The sequence below is a fragment of the Lynx canadensis genome, chromosome D3 (genome assembly GCF_007474595.2).
Source record: "Lynx canadensis isolate LIC74 chromosome D3, mLynCan4.pri.v2, whole genome shotgun sequence".
NCBI classification, from domain to species: Eukaryota; Metazoa; Chordata; class Mammalia; order Carnivora; family Felidae; genus Lynx; species Lynx canadensis.
Genome location: NC_044314.2, coordinates 79,838,701 through 79,861,109, shown reverse-complemented (window position 1 = coordinate 79,861,109; position 22,409 = coordinate 79,838,701). Strand labels below are relative to the sequence as shown.

General features: G+C 50.4%; 1 protein-coding gene across 1 annotated transcript in view; it reads right to left on the bottom strand.

Annotated features, from left to right (window-relative positions):
• Positions 1-6,147: 6,147 nt before the first annotated feature.
• Positions 6,148-22,409, bottom strand: part of KSR2 (kinase suppressor of ras 2) — a 432,131-nt gene continuing 415,869 nt past the window's right edge. The window contains exons 16-20 of the mRNA XM_032595418.1: positions 19,356-19,452; positions 18,170-18,303; positions 12,199-12,330; positions 7,280-7,409; positions 6,148-6,285 (exon numbers count right to left, since the gene is read on the bottom strand). Coding sequence (XP_032451309.1) covers positions 6,148-6,285; positions 7,280-7,409; positions 12,199-12,330; positions 18,170-18,303; positions 19,356-19,452 — 631 coding nt within the window. The remainder of the gene's footprint in view (positions 6,286-7,279; positions 7,410-12,198; positions 12,331-18,169; positions 18,304-19,355; positions 19,453-22,409) is intronic.

Genomic DNA, 22,409 nt, shown 5'->3' with positions numbered 1-22,409 from the left:
TCCACGTGGCCCCCGGGGCCTCACGGATCAATTCCACGTCTCCCTGGCTGGTCCTGGTAAGTCCTAGCTCAGGGGTCCCCAACCCTGCCCGGGCAAAAGGGCACGGGTCTGGGGAGTGGGGAAGCTGCCGACCTCGGTCGTGCAGTGCTCCCAGGCCGGCCGGGGTCGGTACCCTCTGATGGTGAGCCTCTGGCCTCCTGAGCTGGCAGAGGGCAGAGCAGGGAAGGAGAGGTGGCTCGGGGGCTGAGGCAGCTGAGTGCTGTCCCTTTGTCCAACGGTCACAGCCTGGAGTGGGGAGAGAAGAAGAGAGAGAGGCAAGAGGTCACATGGACACAGTAGTGTCATCTTTGGTAGATGAGAACCCTCTCGGCGGGCTAGGGGGTCTGAGATGAGCTGTTCCTGTCCCCTGCAAAAAGAGCTGGAAGGGACACCCATTTGTACCGAGGTCCTACTATGTACTGGGTTCTGTGCCAAGCGCCACAAATACCTGATCTCATTTAAACCCGAGAACAGCCTGCAAGATACACGCCTTGTACCCTTCTTACAGATGAGACAATGGAGGCCCAGAGAGGCTAAGTGTTTTGCCCAGGGGTGCACAGCCAGGAAGCTGCAGGGCCAGGATTTGAACCTAGAACTCCTCCCACTTGATCAGGCAGCCTCTGGACTAGGGAGGGTCACCAGCGTGGGGGCTGGGCTGAGGGCATGTGGTGCTGGAACAGCTGCATTCGTGGCACGTGTAGCATGCTCGGGAAGGACTGGAAATCCAGGAAGCGGAGGGGAGACCAGGATCCACACCACAGACTCCTGCTACGGGCAGAGGCTTTGCTGACCACTGCCGAGCCAGGATCTGGGCAGGCACGGCAGATGTTTACGCCCGTTCTCCCAGCACGATTCTGGAAAGGGACCCTGAAGGTACTCAGGTAATCTGCGCCTAGAAGGCAGCAGAGGAGTTAATATCATGGGTTTAGGGTTCAGACCAACTTGGATTCCAAGGCCTGCTTTCCTCCTTACTAGCTGTGTGACCACTGGGAAGGCACTCGGCCTCTCTGTGCTTCGGTTGTCTTGCGAGTAAAACAGTAACAGTGCTTGCCTCCTAGGTGGGGGCTCTGAGGAGTCAGCAAGATAAGGCAGACACAATGCCTAACACAGTACCTGCTACTAATGTTTTATAAGTGGTACCCGGGTGATGGAGATCACGCTGGCGGTCAAGGTGATGACCCAGACCAATGATGTGCGATGGACCTACAACATTACTGAAAAGAATCGGAAGCAGGGACTCCAACAGATACATGCACGCCACTGTTACCGCAACATTATTCACAGTAGCCAGGGTGCAAACAAACGAGTCCCCGCCAACAGATGATCAGAGAAACGACACGCGGGCCGTGCGTCCAACAGAACGGTGCTGAGCCGTAACAAGGAGTGACGTTCTAATGCATGCCACACTGTGGACGAACCTTGGAGACATGCTAAGGGAAGACCCCAGACACAAAAGGACAAATATCGTTATGATTCCACCTGTCTGAACTACCTAGGGCAGGCGAGTTCATAGGCACAGGGTGCAGGGGAGAGGTTACTGGGGGCCGGGAGGAAGAGGGATCGGGGGTTACTGTTTACGGGGTACAGTTTCTGCTCGGAGGGGGACAAAAGGTTTTGGGGATGGTGGCGGCGGCTACCCAACGCTGTGGATGTAATCAATGTCACTGAATCGTACACTTAAAAGTGGCTAAAATGGCAAATCCATGTGATATATACCCTACCACAATTTTAAAAATGAGTAACGTAACTGAGTTGTATATTTTAAGGGGAGAGGATTATACGATGTGTGGACTCTGGCTCGACAAAGCTGTTTTTTAAAAAAAGAAATACCATCCAAGTCGTTGTAAATTTTCTAGTCATATTTTAAAAGGTAAAAAAAAAAGGTGAACTTACTAGTGTATTTTATTGAACCCACTATACCCCAAACACTGTAATTTCAACGTTATCACCAGTCCTGTATGTGTAATGGGACAAATTACACTTTTTTTTTTTTTTTTAATCCTGAGTCTTCAAGATTTCGTGTGGATTTTACACACTCACAGGACATCCCGTCTTGCCACATTATGAATGTTCAAGGGCCACATGAGGGGAGTGGCCACTACTGCGCAGCAAAGGTCTGGACCCTCGCTACTCAAAGGGTGGTCCGCAGACCAGCCACACCAGCATCACCTTGGGGCTTGCTGAAAATACAAGATCTTGGGCCTCACTGCGGACATACAGAATGGGAATCTGCATTTTAAGAAATTCCCTGGAGGGGCGCCTGGGTGGCGCAGTCGGTTGAGCGTCCAACTTCAGCCAGGTCACGATCTCGCGGTCCGGGAGTTCGAGCCCCGCGTCGGGCTCTGGGCTGATGGCTCAGAGCCTGGAGCCTGCTTCCGATTCTGTGTCTCCCTCTCTCTCTGCCCCTCCCCCGTTCATGCTCTGTCTCTCTCTGTCCCAAAAATAAATAAACGTTGAAAAAAAAAAATTAAAAAAAAAAAAAAAAAAGAAATTCCCTTGATGCTGTGGACGCATATGAAATTTCGAGATGCACCGCTCTGGAATGCAGACTTGTCCCCAGCCTTTCCTCTAGTTCCCCATGTGCTAACGCACACTGGGATTCTGGAAGCCTCCGCTCCTCAAGCGTGACCCACTGGAGGGGCAAACCCAAGACCCCAGAGGTAAGTCTGGAGTCAGCCGCTCGCATCCTTGCAACATGCTGGCTGCAGCTGGGACCTCCTGGTTGGTACCCTCCACGGATTACAAAGGCCTGGAAAGGACCCAGATCCTGAGTCTCCTTTGGCCAAACCCTCTGCCGACCTGACGCTGACTCAGGAGGCTTCTAGAAGGACTCCAGCATTGACTGCACCACCAGGGTGACCATCTCAAAGCCAGATGAGTGTGACCAAGGGAACCATAAGGGCTGATGTTGTGGGGAGAGAAAATTCCGGATTAGGGAGCTGGAGCCTGACTTGTGTTCCCAACTTCGTTAACAACACCCCCTGCGGATGTGGTTGAGTTTCATGATTCATAGTTCCTCCATACGTAAAAGAAGGTTGGATCAATCTGGAACGGCCAAGGAAAGCATCCCGTGCATTGATTCTGAGTAACTGGCTCAGTAAGTGGCTAGCAGAAGGGCTGAGTGATGGTGGTTGTGCTGTGATAGATTAGCCATGTCTGCCACGGGTGCAGGAATGGGGCACAGACACCACACACATTTGCATCCACCGGGGAGGTAATCCCCAGGGATTTTCTACTTTGACAGTGGGAAGCAGAGAGGACTTCTGTTCCTTTCAGGTCTCGATTCATAGTGTCTTTTTATATTCCCTCTCCCTGAGGGGTTGTGATGTGGCCAAGAAAATGGCCACGCTCGGCAATAAACAGAGTAGCAAAGTCAGTAGGGACAGAGGTGGGAATTGCCCTCCGATCTCTGGACCCCCAAACCCCATGCCAGCTATTCCACAAAGGAAAAGCCCTTCACATCCCCCCTCCCCCCGCCCCGACAACCTTCACTCAGCGGATGACCCTAGGGGGAGCAGGTGTGGGACCACATGGCCTCTTGGGGGAGGGGGTCTTCTGGTTCTGAGGAAGTTTCTAGAATGCTCTGTCATCCTCTGAAAAAAAACCCAGCTCCTACCATGCCGATCTGGCCTCTGACCACTCCTGGGACCTCACCTCCTATTTCTCTCCCTCCGACTCACCACGGCCTGGTCGTACCCACTTCCTCTCTGTTCTACCAGCACTGCACGCTCACTCCCGCCTGGAGGGCTCAGATTTTCCACGTGGAGGCCTGGCTTCCCCTCAAGGGCTTTGTTTTTTTTTAAATTTTTTTTAATGTTTATTTTTGACAGAGAGACAGAGAGAGAGAGAGAGAGAGAGAGAGAGAGAGAGAGCGCATGAGCGGAGGAGGGGCAGAGAGAGAGAGAGACTAGACACAGAATCCGAAGTAGGCTCCAGGCTCTGAGCTGTCAGCACAGAGCCTGATGCGGGGCTCGAACTCACAAACCATGAGATCATGACCTGAGCTGAAGTCGGACCCTCAACTGACTGAGCCACCCAGGCGCCCCAAGGGCTTTGTTTTAACAGGACCTCCTCTGAGGGGCATTCCTTGACCCTTCCCTTCCACCCTTCAACACAACTCCATCTGAAATGATGACCCTTTTTAAAACATGTTTACCTGCTTCTTGTGCCTGCTCTAGAATGTAAACCCTATGAGGCCAGGGGCTTATTAGTTTTGTTCACCACTGTATTTGCGTTCTACGATAGAGCCTAGCACGTAGTAGGTATTCAATACACCCAGACGGAGTAAAAAAGCGAGTGAAGAGAAAATTTCACTGATCCTAAAATCCCATCCTGCCAGACCACACGGTCTCTAGGGTCTCTGTTTTCTCAGCCCAACGGCATGGAAAAATACAGAAAAGAAGGCCCTCTGCTCTCCCTCCAACCAGGGAGCTTTAAGCCCCTCTGTTCAGCTAACTCCTGCCCTCTCCTCCTTGACCCCCAGAAAGCAGAGGCCACTGGTGATGGCCCAAACGACACTCGGGTTCTGTAACACCCGGTCACTCCTGGGACCCACCCAGAGCTCTGCGATTTGTTCTCCGACTTGCCTGAGCTCCGTTAGCTGGAGAGAGTCCTCACTTGTTAGAGCCTCCCTCCCTCCATTTTCATGTTCAACCTGTACTCAATCTTGGAAGGCCAGCAGAATACCGCTTGTTCTCGCTCCTGGCAGACAACGGCGGCTCAAGTATACAGAACACCTGCTAACGTGGGCGGCACCGCACCAAACGCCCCAGCGCACGACCTGACGGCATCGCCACGGCGCCCCTGCTAAAGCCGTTTACCACCCTCCTTCTTTGGAGGCTGACGCTGCAGCTCAGAGAGGCCAAGGAACATGCCCAAGGCCACACAGCGATGAGGCGGGGGAGCAGGGGTTCCAATCCATGTCTGTCCGACATGGGAAGTCTGTGCTGCCTTCACTGTCTGGGAAAAGGCTGAGCCCCTGGGGGAAGAAGAGATCCTGTCCTCCAGGTACAGCAGGCTCAAATGGTGGGGGGAGGGGTAGCCGAGGGCCCCCCCCCCCTCCTCCCGGGGCCTCTGTTCCACAGGATGCTGCCTTGGGGATCCTCACGGGGTCCCGTGCTGAGATGCTGACAAGCGCTCTGGTGTGCCTGTGCCCGCAGCTGGGGGTTTGGAGACGCGTGTACCTCCATTTGCGCGTCGGTGCGGAGGCGTGTGGTGGTGAAGTGCCGCTGTGTTGCATGCGTGTGTCACGTAACGTAACCGTGTATGTGTGTATGCCTGCGTCTGCCCACACATGTGGGCTTGCGTACCGGGTGTGTTTGGGTGTGTTTTCACGCAATGTTCCTGTGTCGGGCGTGTGTGTGTACCTGAGTGCTCCCGTGCGCATGCACACGTGCGGAGGCGTGTTTCCAGGTTCAGTTTCTATGTATGTGTGTGTGCAACCACGTGTGCCTGGAACGGCAGGGCAGTGGGGAGCAGGGACCCCTCGGCAGCCTCATCTGGGCCAGCCTCACCCTCACCTTCTGGAGAAATCGCTGAGGCTGGGGCCTGGGAAGGAGGCCCCCAGAGAGATGCCTCATTCAGAACCACTGATCTCCATCCAAGAACAAGTAGGGGGAGGGGCACAGAGCCTCTAATGAGGAAGCCGGAGAGACACTTACAGCAAGGAGAAGCTGAGAACCCTTGTCTTCATGCAACAGAAAGTTCTGGAAGCTGAGAGATGCTGTGATGGGGAGCGGCTGCTGGCCCAGGGGGGAGATTTCCTGAAAGCCAGGCCCCCCGGAGGAGCATGCTTGAGTAGCTGACACAGGGGGCTGGGTGGGTTCAGGGTATTGCCTTGTACATGATGTTCAGACTCACTGGGGCATCAACCTTCATCAGGAGGACAGAGACAACGAGGCAGCCACGTAGCCACAAAGACCAAGACCCTGGAGGGCAGCCTCCAGGACCCGAATCCCAGAGCAGACTCCCCTGAATGGAAACCTGGTAGGGAAGGGTGGTGGCTGGGGGAGGGAGGTGGGTATATGGAAAGGAGATGGCAGGCAGAAGCAAAAAGGTGGCAAAAGCCAGAGGACAAAGGCAGTGGGGAGAGATGCTAAGCGAGAACACTTACTCTGCAGACTTCCAGAAATGTCCGGGGTGAGACAGGCGGCGGTTTCGCTTTGGCAGTTTCTCCAGCATGTCCATGAGCTTAGTGAAGGTAGGTCTTTCTTCTTGTTCAAAGGCCCAGCAAAAGAGAAGAATGTCCTAAAAGAAACCAACATGTGGTGATTTAACATAAACGATGATGTCTTTGGCATCTCATTGGGTCTGTCCATTTGTTTACCCATTTGCCCCACTTGCATATTCGTCCATCACCATCCACCCATCCATTCACCTACTCATCTATCCATCCGACCACTCATCCCAATTCATGCATTTCTATCTATCATCTTTCCATCCATCCAACTCTTTATCCATCCATTCTTCCACTCATCCAACTCATGAGCCCATATAGCAAACTAGGCAGGTCCTTTCTATTCTAGAAGGTCTAGAATACGCTAAGATCAATAATGCTCCCTGAGGAGTTTCTTGGGCATTTTTATTTCCTCAAAGGAAGGGAGAAAAGTGAATCCTGAGGTCTCTATCCACATCCCCATACCATAAGTGCTCTTCAAAGTCAAAGAGTAGAAAGTTACTTTTAATAATCACCTCACCTCAGAAAAGAAACCTAGATACAGGTAATCCTTAGAAACATACCAGATTATTATTCCTCCCCTGACTTATCTGCCTTCTGATCAAAAGACAGGACTCTTCCTGCTGTGTTTTAGAGGGTGATTATGAATTTATACTCAGGCTTCTCTGATTCTGTGTATAGTGTTCTGAGTCGGATAATGCCTTAAAAATTTTTATGTAGGTACAAATAAAATTAGAATCATTAATATGGGTAGCATTTTAATAGATATCTTTTAAAAGTAACAGTAAAAGAGGAATTCACTGGTTCTACTTGATTCAGCAATTCATTGCTAGGAAAAATCTGGCCAAGTGCTACTGCACCCTTGAGGCAGGAACCTGAATTGCAGGCATAGTTCAGAAACTACACTTCCAAAGCTCCAAATCACTATCTGACAAGGCTGTGGGCATGCTATTGCATCACCCTCTGGGGAAGCATTCATAACCTTAACACAGAGGAAAAAGAAGGTCCAGAACTGTATCTACCTTTCTCTTTGTTCCCAAGAGCTGGCACTGACCCAGGACTTACCGAGATTTCTTTTCCCATGCCGATCTGGCTGAGGTTGGGTTTCATGCCGGTGCCCATTTGCCAGATGATTGCCTCTGCTGGTTGGGTCTTGAAAGGCCACTCCCTGGCGTGGAGTTCATACCAAATTGTGCTGTTGGCAGATGTTGTTAAGGGGTGTTGATATGCTATGTCGCTCTTGACCCTGTATCTCAACACACACACACACACACACACACACACACACACACACACACACACCCAGCCCTCTATTTCCTAGTTTCTTCCTCACAGGGCTTGTGTTTTGGTAGCAGAGATACACCTAAAGCTTTCTTGATGTCTCAGAAGTCATGCTTATCCCAGGATACCTTCCCTGGTGCCTGAATTAAAACGAGTTAAAACCTAGCACCTTGAAGTTTAATGGAACATGGCTAGGATTTCTGACCCTAGACTTACACTTCCAGGAAACCACTGTAAGGAATACTTAGGTATACAAAAATCCCCTTACAAAGATATTCTCTATAGCATCATATATAATATCAAATCAAGGAGAAACGACACAACCATTCAACAAAAGGAATAGGTTGCATGTATTATGGTAACTCCATAAAACAACATGGAATATGATATTATTAAAACATTTCAAAGAAATTTTGCTCACGTGAAAAAAAATGCTTAATATATAATTCTAAGTAAAAAAAGCAGGACACAAGACTGTATATAAGGTAGTACCTACTCTTTTAAAAAATTATGTATGTATAGACAGGAAAAAAAGAAATAGTAAAATGTTAACAATGGCTAACTCTGGGTGATAGGATAGGATTTTTTTATAGTTTTGTTTTCTATTTAAATATAAACTAGCTCATGGAATAGTGGGGAAAAATTGCTGGGGGGGTGTGGGTGGCGGTGAGGACATTGGCGGATGCCATGGGGTACTCACTGGGTGCTGGGGAATTGCTGAGTTGTATCATAGGAATAGGTCTCAGCTCACTGGGAACAAAATTCCCAACTCAGGAAATATCTGAAACAATCCTAGGAAATGATCTTTCCTCTAATCTAAGATAATTTATGCAAATTTGCTTTAAAGAACACGAAGCACTCTGCTATCCTCTTTACTGATCAGAGGACTGTGTCAAACCAGCTATTTCTAGGGTCCTACTTCTCAGCATATTCTCCCCCTGCCAGCCTCATCCCTCCGGGGCAAGGAGCGGTGATGTCCGGGTGTTGGGGTGTTGCGTTAGATGGTCAGGAAGTTGCCACATTAAGGTGCTAGATGATTACTGTTGTAGTCGTAATAATCAGTAACACTGACTGAGTTTTGACTCTGTGTTAGACACTATGCGAAGCCCTCTGCATTTGTAATGATTATGGGGGACGTATAGGAAGCATCCCTTTTCCTTTTGCTGATGTGACATCTGGGGGCCTCCCTGACCCTGGAGGGACTGCCGCTCTCGGAAGGGCAAGCTTATTCCTAAAGATGGTAAGGGACTCTCCCCGTGAGTATGCCTTTCATATGCAAACTAGCCAATCCAAAGCCCCCCGTCCCCCCACCTCCATCAGGCTTCCACTCAGGGCCAATATTCCCCTGCCCTACTGGGACAATCTTGCACTCCAGGGCCCGCTAAATTAGTCACACTAGCCAATTCTAGCCTGCTTACCCTGCCTCACCAGCTCCTCCCCAAGTAAATCATAATAAAGGCTCTTGCCCACATCTTCCTCCTCACTGACCCTGGTGCTTCCCTGTGTGGCCCTGCTTGATATGATGTGCCCCCTCCTTTGGAAACCATGAATAACAAGCCATCTCTTCAATGACAGTTGTTTCCCCCATCTATTGCCATCAACACACCTGAACAAAAAAAAGACCTACGTGTTCAAACAGGAAGCGCTATCATTATCCCCATTTCACAGAAGAGGAGACAGAGACTCAGGAAGGTTATATATCTTACTCAGGGTCACACAGCAAATAAGAGGTGCAAGCCAGAAGCTGAATCTAGTCGATCTGACTGTAGAATTGCACCATTGGCCATTATGCTATGAGAAACCTGCCCTCCATCCTGTTCCAGAGTCTTTCCTAATTGGGGCAGTGAAGGATTCAGGGTCGGCGGGGGGCAATCCTCCCGCTGATGGTCGGGGTCTGGGGAAGGAGGCACAGGCAGATTGCAGGCAAGGGCTCATGTGAAAGGGGGAAGGGAGCCTATTAGGAGCTTGACCCCGTGCTGCATGCCTTACAGGTGTTTTCTCGCTCAATCCTCGGAAAGCTTCCCCGGTTTTATTCTCTTTGATTCACAGTTAAGGGAAATAGGGCTTTCCGTGGTAAAATGACTCTGAAATCCCGTGGCTAAAAGCTCCAACTCTGAAGTTGGGATGTCCCACGTTGGACTTCGGATCCACGACTGACCACATGGCAAGTCACTGAGCCACCTGGAGCCTGTTTCCTCGCCGGTCATTTGGGAACAGCAATGGTCCCTGCCACAAAGGATGCTTGTGAAGATTCCATGAGACAGCACCCACAAGAACCTTAGCGGGATGCTCAATATGCTTTTAAAAGTCCAGTTTTGTTCTAAGTCCTGCCTGAGCATGATGTTCCCAAGCAACAAGAAGCACCTAATTGGCAGGAAACCAAGAGCACCAGGTCCCTTAGAATTCAGCAGTGTCAGGAATAAAAGCCTCATTAAAACTTCCTTTCAAACCCAACTTTCAAGAGAAACTCACACGAAGAAAAAAATAAACTGCTAAAGATTAAAACTCCAGTGGAAAACCAATTACCCACTTTGGTACATTTTGTTAATTACATTCTTTTTCCTTTCGCTAAATTTATACTAAAATATACCAACTTAATTATTGCAGTTTGGTTTCAGATTACAGTCTCTAACGAGGTAAAGATTTGGGCATAAACTCATCAGGGCAAATGACAACGTCTAAAGGGGTCCAAGTGATAGATGTCGAGAATCCTGATGGGCCAGCAAATGCCTCCCCCATCCCCCACCACCTAGATGTACAGAGAGGACAGAGTAGGGGTGCTTTTCCGCAGAAGACGGTCTGACAGCTCGTGGTGTTGCTAAGTCTAATTGCACACATCTGCAGGGCTGCAACTTTCCCAAACAGCTTCCCCAGTGCCGTCTCTGCTTGTAACCAGCAATCTTTGCAACCACCTTGGTGGACAAGGTAAGGCGAGGACTAGCATGGCCGTTGGAGGGAGGGGAGCCTGGAAGCCTTCCTGGATGCACCTTCTCAGGGCGCTCTGTCCTGCGCCTTCTATCCTTCTCTGCGCTTCCAAAGACATCCCATTCTCTTTCATGGGTGTGGTTTCTCTCTCCTTGCTCAGATGCCCTACACCCCTCTTTCCCAAATTCTACATGTGTAGATACAGATGCCTTCTAGTTGGTTCCACTGGCCATTTCCAAGGTAGCCCAGGCTCACTGTGTCCAAATCTGCATTCTTTCCCGTCCCAGCATAGGCCAGGCCTCCCCTCCAGGGTCTCTCTCTTGGTGAAAGACATTAGTCTCCACCCAGCTGCCTAAGGTAGGGATCTGGGCACCACCCACATTCTACCCATCATCAAACCCTATCCCATCCACCCGCCCCCCCCCCCCCATATTGCTTCTTATGTCCATTTCCAGCATCCAAACCCACTGGAAGTGATTTGGTAGAGATTGCCAGCATCCCCCCTGGATTGGTCTCCCAGCCCCTCAGTCTTGTCCTTCTCCTCTCCATTCTCTGCACAGCAGAGTGATTGTTCCAAAACTCAAAGTATGATTACGTCACTCCCCCTGCTTAATAACCATCAATGGCTCCCCAGTGCTATGAAGATGAAAACTCCTCAGCCCAGCCTCTCAGTCCCTGCAGGATGGACCCCGATTCCCTCTCTAGTCTCTCGTGTCAACACCCCCAGCTCATTTTTTTTTCCTGATTCTCTATCTCTCAGTTCCCTCCCCTCTCACTCCCCACATGTTCCTCCATTGAGGACAATTTGTTTTCTGTTACTCTGGGCCTGTTCACATGTTCCTTCTATCTAGACACCTTGCTCTACCCTCATCTGGCCTACTTATATTCAACCTCTCACTCAGGCTCAGGAGTCACCTCCTCTGGGAAGCCCTCTCTGATCTCCCAGGCTGAATTTAGTTCCTCTTTTACTCCCACAGTCCTGTGGGACTGCTGTGTTTATCCTCAGCATAGCATTTATCATACTCTGCTAAAATCGACGACCTCCTTGTCAGTCTTCTACTAGATAAGACAGAGGAGTCGTCTTTGGTGGTCTAAAACTGTCTACAAATTCTTAGACATCCCTTTCTAAAAAAGTAGAGCTTCACTCACCTCCTTGTGATTTAGAGGCTTGTTTCTAACACACAGAATGTGGCAGAAACAACGATATGTAATTTCTGAGACCAGCTCGTAAAGGCAATACAGCTTGTGAGGTCACTCAAGCAGCCTAAAGAAATGCCCACAGGGCAAGGAACTGAGGCCTCCTGCCATCAGCCATGTGGGTGGGCCACCTTGGAAGTGGATCATCAGCCCATTGAGCCTTCAGATGAGACCACAGCTCTAGCCAACATCTAGACCACAACCTTATGAGAAATTCTGAACCAGCTCAGAACCACTCAACTAAGTCACCCTCAAATTCCTGACCCCAGAAACTTGAGATGATAAATGCTTCTTTAATTCCCTAAGTTTTGAATACTTGTTAACAGTAGGCATTCCATAGATATTCTGTGTTTATTGCTTCAGTGAATGAATGAATGGGTCAAGCAACTTGCCATGGTCACATGGTTAGAAACCAGGCATGAAGGTTTGCTAGGGTCATCCCTCTGCCACACCCCACTTGGATACCCCCAAACTCACCCAGAAACCTAACCACCTTGGCCCCAGAAGATAAGTACCCCGTCTCTTCCAAGAGCCATGGAAGAAAGGCTTGGGAAATGTCCCTTTGCCTGTGGGCCACCTACCCGAGTGCAAAGACATCTGAGTGCTTGGAGAAGGGGAGCTTGTCCTCCTCTGTGTCGGGGGACAGCTGGCGGATGATCTCTGGTGCCAGGTGGCACAGCCAGCCATTCTGGATGCGGAGTTTATCCTCTCGCCTGGAGAAGCAAAACACAGAGTCAGCCCCGTTTCACAGCCCAGGGAGGACCAGCCCCCCAGCACTGACCCTGGGTCTCTGGACCATCTCTGTCCTGGCCCCCACCCCCGCCACACACTGCTGGGCACTGTCCGACCTTGTACTTGAGGCTGAGACCCAGTGGAAGGGGCGGGGAAGACTGGTCTGGAGAGAGCCACCCAACACCCAAACCATCATCGGGTCCCTCTACTTCTCAGGCACCCCCTTCTACATATTCATTCAACAACGACAGCTGAGTCTTGTTATCCATGGCAGTTATGTTTTATAAAGTCTCTGCAAATAGTGAGTTAGCAAATATGGAATCATTGCTCCTAGAGGAAATACGTCTTCACACGCACAGCTCACACAGATTGTAATCTTTAATCCTAAAAGCAACTCATCCTAGTACGTTCGATTTTCATTATCTTACAGGAGAGGAAAACAAGGCTCAGAAGCGCTGAGTGATGTGTCTGAGGCTGCCCCACAGGGAGATGCCAGAGTTGCAAAGCTCTGTCCAACTGGCCCGGGGGGGGGGGGGCAGGGGGGGCGGGGCTTCCTGCCCTGCGCTGCACAGCCCCCTCCCATCTCTGTCCCCTGGTCATCTCTGTACGGGAGCTGAGGCGAGATCGCAGAGTGTCCCCTTGTTTGACCTCAGCTGGGAACACATGCATCAGGTGACTCAAATTTTCCCCACCCTGTGCATGCCCATGAATGATTGCAAATGTGCGGATTGATTTTTGGGGTGCAAACAGATGTGAGTAGGCAGATTCGCAAATCTGGAATCCACAAATGAGGAGGATCGACTGTATTTATGGAGAACCCACTATGCCTAAACTCTGTGTTTGTGGCACCGGGAGCATAGCGGTGAGGGAGTCCAGCAAGGTCCCTGCCCTCCTGGAGCCTCCGCTTTGGTAGGAGAAGGTGATGGCAGATGAATTAAATAAATAGGAAAAACACAGATAGTGATAAGCATTATGCAAAAAAAAAAAAAAAAAAAAATTAAACAGGGGAATGTGTTAAAGATAAGAGGGAACTTACTTTAGGTAAAATGTGAGCTAAGATAGGACATAAAGGATCCAGCTATATGAATAAGGAGAAGAATATTCTAGGCAGAAGGGGTAGTTAGGACAAAGGTGTAAGGCAAGCCCTGTTTGGGGTGTTCTAGAAACTTAAAGAAGGTGTGTGTAACTGGCACGTTATCATGCTATCCTATGTGTTTCTTTTTTTTTTTTTAATTTTTTTTCAACGTTTTTTATTTATTTTTGGGACAGAGAGAGACAGAGCATGAACGGGGGAGGGGCAGAGAGAGAGGGAGACACAGAATCGGAAACAGGCTCCAGGCTCTGAGCCATCAGCCCAGAGCCTGACGCGGGGCTTGAACTCATGGACCGTGAGATCGTGACCTGGCTGAAGTCGGATGCTTAACCGACTGCGCCACCCAGGCACCCCCTATGTGTTTCTTAAAATGTATACAGCCAACCCCTGGTTGATGGGCCTTAGGTAGCTCCTGCCCCTTCCATCATTATGAGCAACGCTGTGAGGAACCTCTTTAGGTAGGTACTGTGAATATATTCCCACTCAGATCTATGATTATTCCTTAAGATAACTTCCTGGAGGAGGAAATACGCTGGCTGCCTTCTTCACATTGTAAGTAGGTACAGACCTTTCCATTTGGGACTGAAATCTGAACAGACCTCCTACAAGATTTCCACTGATTCAAGACTCCCAGGGAAGGGCCAGTGGGCAGCGAAGGGAGAGGCGCATGGATGTCTCCAACAATCAAGAGTGAGGTTGTGACGGTCCAGAGCCTCCAAATGTGGGGAGCTGGGGCCGGCTGGATTCTACAGTTCTCCTAGGGTGGCTTCTGAGCTATGTCAGACGTGATGTACTTCCCTGGACTGCACTCATTCATATCCCATGATCATGATTCTTGCCCTACCTGAACACCTTCTACAGCAGCCATACCCAATAGAGCTTTCCATGATGATGGAAATGTTCTCTGTCTGTGCTATCCAATATGGCAGCCACTAGCCATCATGGTTACTGGTCACTTGAAATCCAGCTAGTGACCCTAAATAACTGAACATTTAATTTTATTTAATTTTAATTAAAGTTAAAATTCCATTGCTCTACGTGGCCGGGGGCTATTGGACAGTGCTGCTCTAGACTATTATTTACTGCAAATGGGTTTTTTGTTTTCATTTACTTCTTAACATGACCATAAATGGAGACTAGCACTTTTTTTAGTACGCATGAAAATTAAGATGAAAAAGGCTTATTCACGTCCTCCTTAAAGCTATCTTGTAGACCACACACTGGGGTCCACAAGGACCCCTGACAAGCAAGGCTCCAGGAGTTTGGGGGCTGGATAATTCTTTGTGGTGGAGGCTGTCCTGTGCACTGTAGGATCCCTGGCCGCTCCCCAGTACCTCTCTTCCCCTGTTGTGATAACTAAAAATGTCTCCAGACATCACAAATATCCCAGGGGGGCGGGAGAGCCCCAGGTTGAGAGTCACCGCTCTAATTTATACATAAAATAAGGAGATGGTCCAAATTCCAGTCTTTGGCATCAGTAACACAGGACTTACTCTGCACAGCAGACCTATTAGAACACATCCTCTGCTGGAAAGCAAGACTGAAACACACTGGCAAGCCCTCGAGTTGGCAGGTCCCAGTGAGTTCTTGCTTCCAGAAATGGGGATGCCTGCGGTAACTGAAGGACCTACCTGCTGCTGACTAGCCATGTGACCGTGAGCAGGCCTGAGTCTCCGCTCTCCCATCTGCACAATGGGCACATTTCAAAGTAATTAACTTGTCCATCTTGAGGACTCAGAGACGGGGTTGAGACTAGAGCACAAAGAACATCACCCTTGAAGGAAGGGCGGTGGCCCGGGCCAGCAGACACTCTCCAGGTAGGACCAGGCCACTGGGGTGCGGGGGGGGGGGGGGGGTGGCTGCTGCTTCCAGAAGGGAGAGCGTCTCCGTTCTGATCTCTTTCCAACAGTCCCTGCTGCCTATTCTAGACTCGCTGGCTCAGTGCAGGTTTGGAACTGCGGGCAGGGTCAGGAGGAGGGGTGCTGGCCACTCCCTAACCCTCAGCTTGGGGTGGGTGTGGGCACACACTTGGGAGGGGGCTGGACCCCAGGTCCAGCCCAGCCACTCCAGGGTGTCCTGTTCCCATGGGGATGGGCCCACCGGGTGGCAAACTCAAATCATCTTCATGATGGTTATTACTGATTAATAATTGTCTGCACGTGGCCGGCATGATCGTGGCTGGCACCGAAAATGACACCTTTTCTCAATGATGGCAGAACAGCTGTAAGCAAGCAACGCTGGGGACGGGTCTGGGGGAAGCCCTGGGGTCTGGCTGGATGTTCAGGACATGCTCACTTCCCTGGGTGACCCCCACCCCTGCCCAGGCCCGGCAGATCTCCCCCTGCTGGGAAGCCAGACTTGTGATGGACCCAAGCTCTGAGGGAAGGGCGGGACAGCAAGTAACCCCGCTGAGTGCCTACTGTGTGCCAGGCTGTCCATCCCACTTAATCCCCGCAAACCCACGACAGGATGAATAAAATCCCTGCTCTGTGGATGAGAGCACAGAGCTTCCAAGCACTTCAGTGACCTGCCCAAAGCCGTGGACGCAGTCACTCCAGAGACTCCCAACCACAATTTTACAGTAATTCCTGGAGAAATAGCACCCTTACGGAGCAAACTGAAGCCCTGCACTAAACTAAGCCCTTGCACACAACTGGAACGGGGAGATAAGCACAGGAGAAACCCCGTGGTGACAGGTGGGCAGCTGCGAAATGTGGATTTCCTCTGGGAGAGGTCGCTGGGGGCCCCCTGGCCTCTCCCAACACTACCCAGGTTTGTGTTGACACAATCAGGCCAGCCGCCGCCTTGCCCTTGACTTGAACTTGCCTCCTGGTTGACAGGGGGCCTCTAAGGATGAGGGAAAGGAAAGGAGGCCCACGTCATTCCATTTCCTTTCTTCCTTGTTACCCTGGGGCTTTAGCAGACCAAGAATCAAAAGGAAGAAAATTAGAGGCCCTGTCCCCTTTTCCTCCACCGGTGAGAGAATCCACAGGCAAGGAGAAAGACAGTGTGGACATACCTCCAGGAGGGAGGAATTGTTTTCTTGTTTTAATGTTAATTTATTTTTGAGAGCAGGAGGGAGGGGGAGGGAGGGGCAGAGAGAGAGAGAGAGAGAGAGAGAGAGAGAGAGGATCCGAAATGGGCACTACACTGTCAGCACAGAGCCCGATGTGGGGCTCAAACTCACAAACCACGAGATCATGACCTGAGCCCAAGTTGGACGCTTAACCGACTGAGCCACCCAGGTGCCCCAGGCACTGGGTTTTAAAGACCCTTGAAGTCGGATAAGGAAAACATCCGCTGGGCCTCTTTTTGTCTGGACACAAATACCTGAGTGCATAGTGATGTTACCAATTGCTTTCTCAGCCCCTCAGCCCCTCAGCCTGGAGTGATGGATGAATGTGTGTGTGTGTGTGTGTGTGTGTGTGTGTGCATGCAATCCCTCCACCAGCAAATGCGCAAGTGAGCGCTGCTGGGGAGACACAGGGAAGAAGGAATTTGCACGAGTCAGCCCTCCTGGCTTCTTGGGTTCTAACTTGAGGGACACTCTCCATTTATCTACCCATTGACCTATTTGCTCATTTACTTACTTCTTTTCTTAGCTCAGGTGCTATAGATAGTTCTGGAGACTGCACGGAATCTTTTTGGGCGGAGTAAAGTCTAAAGAGCAACTTCGGCCTCTGTTGCGCTCTGTTTCTAGATCACACAGAAGTAGCCAGATCAAGTTTTGCTGATTTGAGGATATGCTCTTTGATATTATAGGTATTATATAGCATGAACGAAATTCACTTTGGGCGTGGGGGGGGGGCTGGGGTGTCACCCTCAAAGAGATCAGTGGTTCTCCAAAGCCACTGAAACGGAAGTAAAAGGAGAGTGTGAGTGAAGCTGCGTAGAAGAGGGGTGATTAGAGAGAACCGCAGGGTTTTTAAGTTTGCGAGCGTGTGGCTCAGGCTCCAAAGGAAAAGTCACAGAGGGCAGACCTTCTGAATCATGGGTTGTTTATTTGGAATCAAGCTGTTTCTCCCGGTCAACTGGAGGCAGCTTGCCCTCGGGCGGGTGAGTGGCTCCTGAGAGTTAATTACTTAAGGATGGTTAATGATTCTCCTGGGTGACCCTGGGGGGAGGTATATGCAAATTAATCGTAATTACAACAGCTCAGCAGCAGCTACTCGGTAGTGTTTTCTGTGCTCCCGCACGGTGCAGGACGCTTGATTGTGTTAGTTCATCCACACAAGAGTCCTATGAGGTAGGCATGATCAGACCCATCATTTTTCTTGCAGACAAGGAAACTCAAGTTCAGGGAACCGAAGTCACGATCAAGTGGGGCCACAGGTGGGTCTCACTCTAAATCCTTTAACTGACACTCATGTTGTCCTAACATGTAGGAATGCCCAAGAAAACGTGCAGCAAGGGCTCTTGGGTGAGGCCGCCTGCCAGGCGGGTCTTCCAGGCAAAGGGGGAGTCTCCCTTTTAAGCTCAAGGGCAAGGGCTTTCAGGGGTTGGGGGTGCTCCGTGCCCAGTAACCCACGTGCACTTAAAGGCACCGCTCGCAAGACAGGTCCCAAGGGAATCACAATGTGACCTGGCATTAGCAACAGCCTCGCCGCTCAGCCAAACGACCTCAGGCCCAACACCCGGTCTAGGTCCCCTGAAGCCATTCGGGTGACTTCTCACTCCCCGACTGTCATCCGTCAAGGACCCCTCTGTGCCCTTCCACCGCCGCTCACCTGCCGGCCTGCAGCACCCCGGAAATGCTGAAGAGCCCGAAGTCTGTGATCACCACTTTCCCGTTGTCGTAGAAGACATTCTTTGACTTGAGGTCCTTGTGAAGGATCCCCTTTGCGTGCAGGTAGCCCATGCCCTGGAAGGAGCCAGGAAACGGGATGTCGTCAGGGAACACGGAGCGCTCGCCGCTACCCTGGCTCGGGTTCAAGAGCACCCTGAACAGCTGCACTGCTTGGGGCCCAAACGCACAGGCTTGCAGGTGGGGCTGTGCGGGACCGGGCAGGGTCCTCAAGGCACGCCTCTGTCACTGCCCTCAGACTACGGCCAAACTGTTCCCACCTGGCTCTGAAGCTTCCGGAAGAAGCCCCAGAGGAAGACATCCCTAGCGGGAGAAAAACAAGACGAACCAGAGAGGTGGTCCCCAGAGTAAGCTGAGGGATGCCATCAACCACCTCCCCGCACTTCCTCTTTGAAAAAAATAACCCCTCGGCAGGACATTTGTTTTATAGCTACTTAACCCATATCAGCGCTGAAGGCACCACATTCCTCAAGGGACAGATCATGATCCAGTGATCAAGACCACGGAGGAGAAGCTAGCTCAAGGGTGAGTGTCGAGATTCTTGTTTGTGTGTGTGTGTGTGTGTGTGTGTGTGTGTGTGTTGTTTTTTTTTTGTTTTTGTTTTTGTTTTGCCTTTATGAGCAGTCACATTTTATCTCTTCTAACAGCTCAGTCCTAACACTTCCAATGGGAAATGAAAGTCCCAGTCAACTGACTAACGAGGCACCTGCCAGAAAACACAGGATGTTCCAGTTTGTTTTAAGCCCAAACAACAGTCCCAACAATTGGATGTTTCCCCGGCAGCTGCAGAGAGAGAGAGAGAGACAGAGAGAGACAGAGACAGAGGGCTTCCACTCATGGGAATTCAAGCATCCGAGGGGTAAGGGATTCTAACAACACAAGCTTCTCCTGGTACCCTACGTGCCCAATTATCATGATGATGAGGCACCAGACAGAAGCCAGACATCGGGAGACCATCCCTAATGGTGGTATCTGGGCAAAACTCTTACTCACATACAGCGTGGTATTTTTCAGGGCAAGTCTAATTTTTTTTTTTTTTTTTTAAATCCAGACTGCTGGTCTGAAGCCTGACCCTGCATCTCTCGGGAGGGAGTCCCTCCCTGTGGTACCTTCACAATTTCTTGGGCAATCTGCCTCGTTTTGTTGACATCCAAGACGATTTTGGCGTCCCTCACCACAGAGTAGAGAGTCCGTCCCTTACACAGGCTGAAAAGCAAAAGGAGAGGACACATTATTGGCACGTGTTCAGATGAGAGTGACCCACGGCAGTTGTCCGATGTGACAAATAATAGTGGATGTGCCACTAGGACGCCTGTTGGAGAACAAGCCTGTGAATGGACCTCAGGTCTGGCTCTGGGATGCAGATCCGGGAGCACGTTCTTTGGGGTTCTTCGGGGTCTTCACCGACACCCCCACCGCCAGCATCTCAGGACGCCCGCAGAACCTAACCCAGTCCAGAGGCAGGCTTGCCACGTTCCCTCCGTCCCAGGGTTGCACGGAAGGAAAGCTGTGCATGAACCAATAACTTCTGGGGTCCTGAGACGCCACTCAGACAGCACTCCTGTCCCAGCTGCTCCCACTCGCCAGCCACCTGTCCCAGTTGCCAGCCACCTGTCCCAGCTGCTCCCACTCGCCAGAAGCTGCTGAGGTGGGCGGTGGGGGCAGTGATGAAACACCAGCAAGATGGTGGCTCATATCCACCAAGGACCATCAGCCAACGATGCATTCAAGCCCTTAGACGGTTGTGTGTAAACACGGATACACTATCCCCCAAACCAGACGCCCGTCTAGAGGGTTTTTTAAACTATGTTCAGACTCACTGAGTTCATTTTGAGGACCAGTGGTTTAAGATAAATGACAAGATGGAAAAGGACGTTAATGCAGCGACAGTGACACCTTCTCATTGAGTTGCCTGCTTGCTCATCCATCCGTCCCTTCTATGGTGAGCTCCGTTCCCAGCACACACACAGCAGGCACTCAATACGTGCTCACCAAATGAGGGAAAGAATGAATGAGTGAATGAATAAATGAAGTCTATTTACCACAGCATTCCCTGCCTCTAGCGCCAAATCTAGCTCAGAGGAGCAAGTGTCGGCTGGAAAAGGAAGGAATGGCATTAGGGAAGTTCATGTTCCATCTTCTGTCAAAACTGGTGGCTTGCATTTTTCTTTTAATCTATGATTTCATTGCTAAAATACTCTCAGCCCTTCCTTCAGTATTTTTCGAGCCCTTGTTATGTGCTACACTTGGCTGAGATTGTGCAGTGGGAGCTAGATCCCGGCTCTGCTCCTTACTGTGTGTCTTTGGGTGGGTTACTTAACCCCTCTGGGCCTCGGATTCCTCAACTAGCAAAGAGAATGAGTGATACCTACCTTGTAGCGTCACTACGAGGACTGAGTGAGAGAAGGAACTGAGTGCCGTGCCTGGCACCTGGTGGGAAGTATAGCATCGTGGTGAGAATTTGTGGGTTAGAATGCTGGTGGCATCAGTGAGTAGCTGTGTGACCCTGGGCAGGTGAGTTAACCTCTCTGAGCCTCACTTTCACTATCTGTAAAATGGAGTCAATAGTTCCGGCCTTACGAGGTGGTTAGGAGAACCCCATGAAATCAGGTGTGTAAAGGTGTGAGCATCTCTCCATGCCCAGTGCACAGTAAGTACCCTACTCATGAAACGCTGGCTGTTAGGCGAGGTAATAAGTGATCAATAAAATGCCAAATGTGTACGCACACTTGTGTAAATATGTGCTCTATATTCATACGCATACGACATCTGCTTGTCCATCCATTGTATTCCTACCTGTCTACCTGGCCACGTATCTACCCATCCACCCACATACCCGTCCAAAACGCTACCTGTGACCTTTCACTAAGACTCATTCCTTAGTGAGATTCTCAGCGTAGCTGACGCCCAGGGGGGTCTGATTCATCCGTCCGAGGTCGCCCCGTAAGCTGGTGGGAGGCAGCCACGGTGACTCAAGTCTGTCCCCTGTTGTTGCTGTCCTGGGGGGTACGTTTGCTGTGGCTACTGCAGGAGAGGGGGAGAGAGGCGGGCTGTGCAGCCAATTAAGCCACACTGACATTTAAATATGGGGGATTGGCGGAGACTGTGGGTGGACCCCCTCCCCTGAATACTCGGTTCTTGAACAGCCACCTACGCTCATTACAGGCCAGAGCCCAGAAAATACTGTTCCCGCTGCAGACGGCAGAGCAAATAATTGCAACAGGCTTCAAGACTCCCAGACTCTCCTTCCCGGGGTAACTGTGTGCAAGTCTCAGACTTCAAACACCCATTCCATTTCCTTCCCTGCTCCCAACTTCCTTTCTGGGAGCAGCTGCGAAAATCTTTGCTTCTCTCGCTACCCTGTGGTTTCTGGGGCTGCTGGAGCACATCCATCGACTGGTGGGATGTAAATTCGCACGACCACAGCCTGGCACGTCTACCAAAGTGAAATATACAAACACCCCACGATCAGCGGTTCCTTCCCTAAGTATATATATCCAACAGGCACACGTACTCACATTCACCCACAGACATGCCAGAAGGTACGAGAACGTTAATAGCAGCCCATTCATAATAGCCCCGCACTGGAACCAATCCAAATGTTCATCAACAGAAAGATGGATTGATTGCGACAGAGCCAGATAACAGCATATATTCGTATCGTACTGGATAATAATCAGCGAATTACTGCTAGCTGCAAAAAACGTGACGTTCATAAACACAGTGTTAAACAAAGACGACTCAAGACTCGCACCGAATGACTCTATTTACACAAAGTGCAAAACCAGACAAAACTGACCCACGTGCTAGAAGTCAGTGTAGTGGTGACCCTTAGGGGCCGGGGAGGCTGGAAAGGGCGTGAGGGGTCCAATGTGGCGGGGGGGGGGGGGGGGGGGGGGGTGCAGGCAATGTTTTGATTTGGGTGCTGGCTGGCACATGAGTGTGAATTGAGTGGAAATTCATCAGGTTGTGCTCTCAGGATCTGGACACTTTGCCAGATGTTATACTCAAAAAAGTCTGCTGGAAACAAATTGGCATGGTGTTGAAATTTAAAAGAAAATCTAAACCAACACTGATACCCCAGGTATCCATTTCTAAGCGCTTCACGCAGTCCCAAGGGGCAGAGTCTACAGAGGAATTAGGTATTTAGGTATTTATCCGGG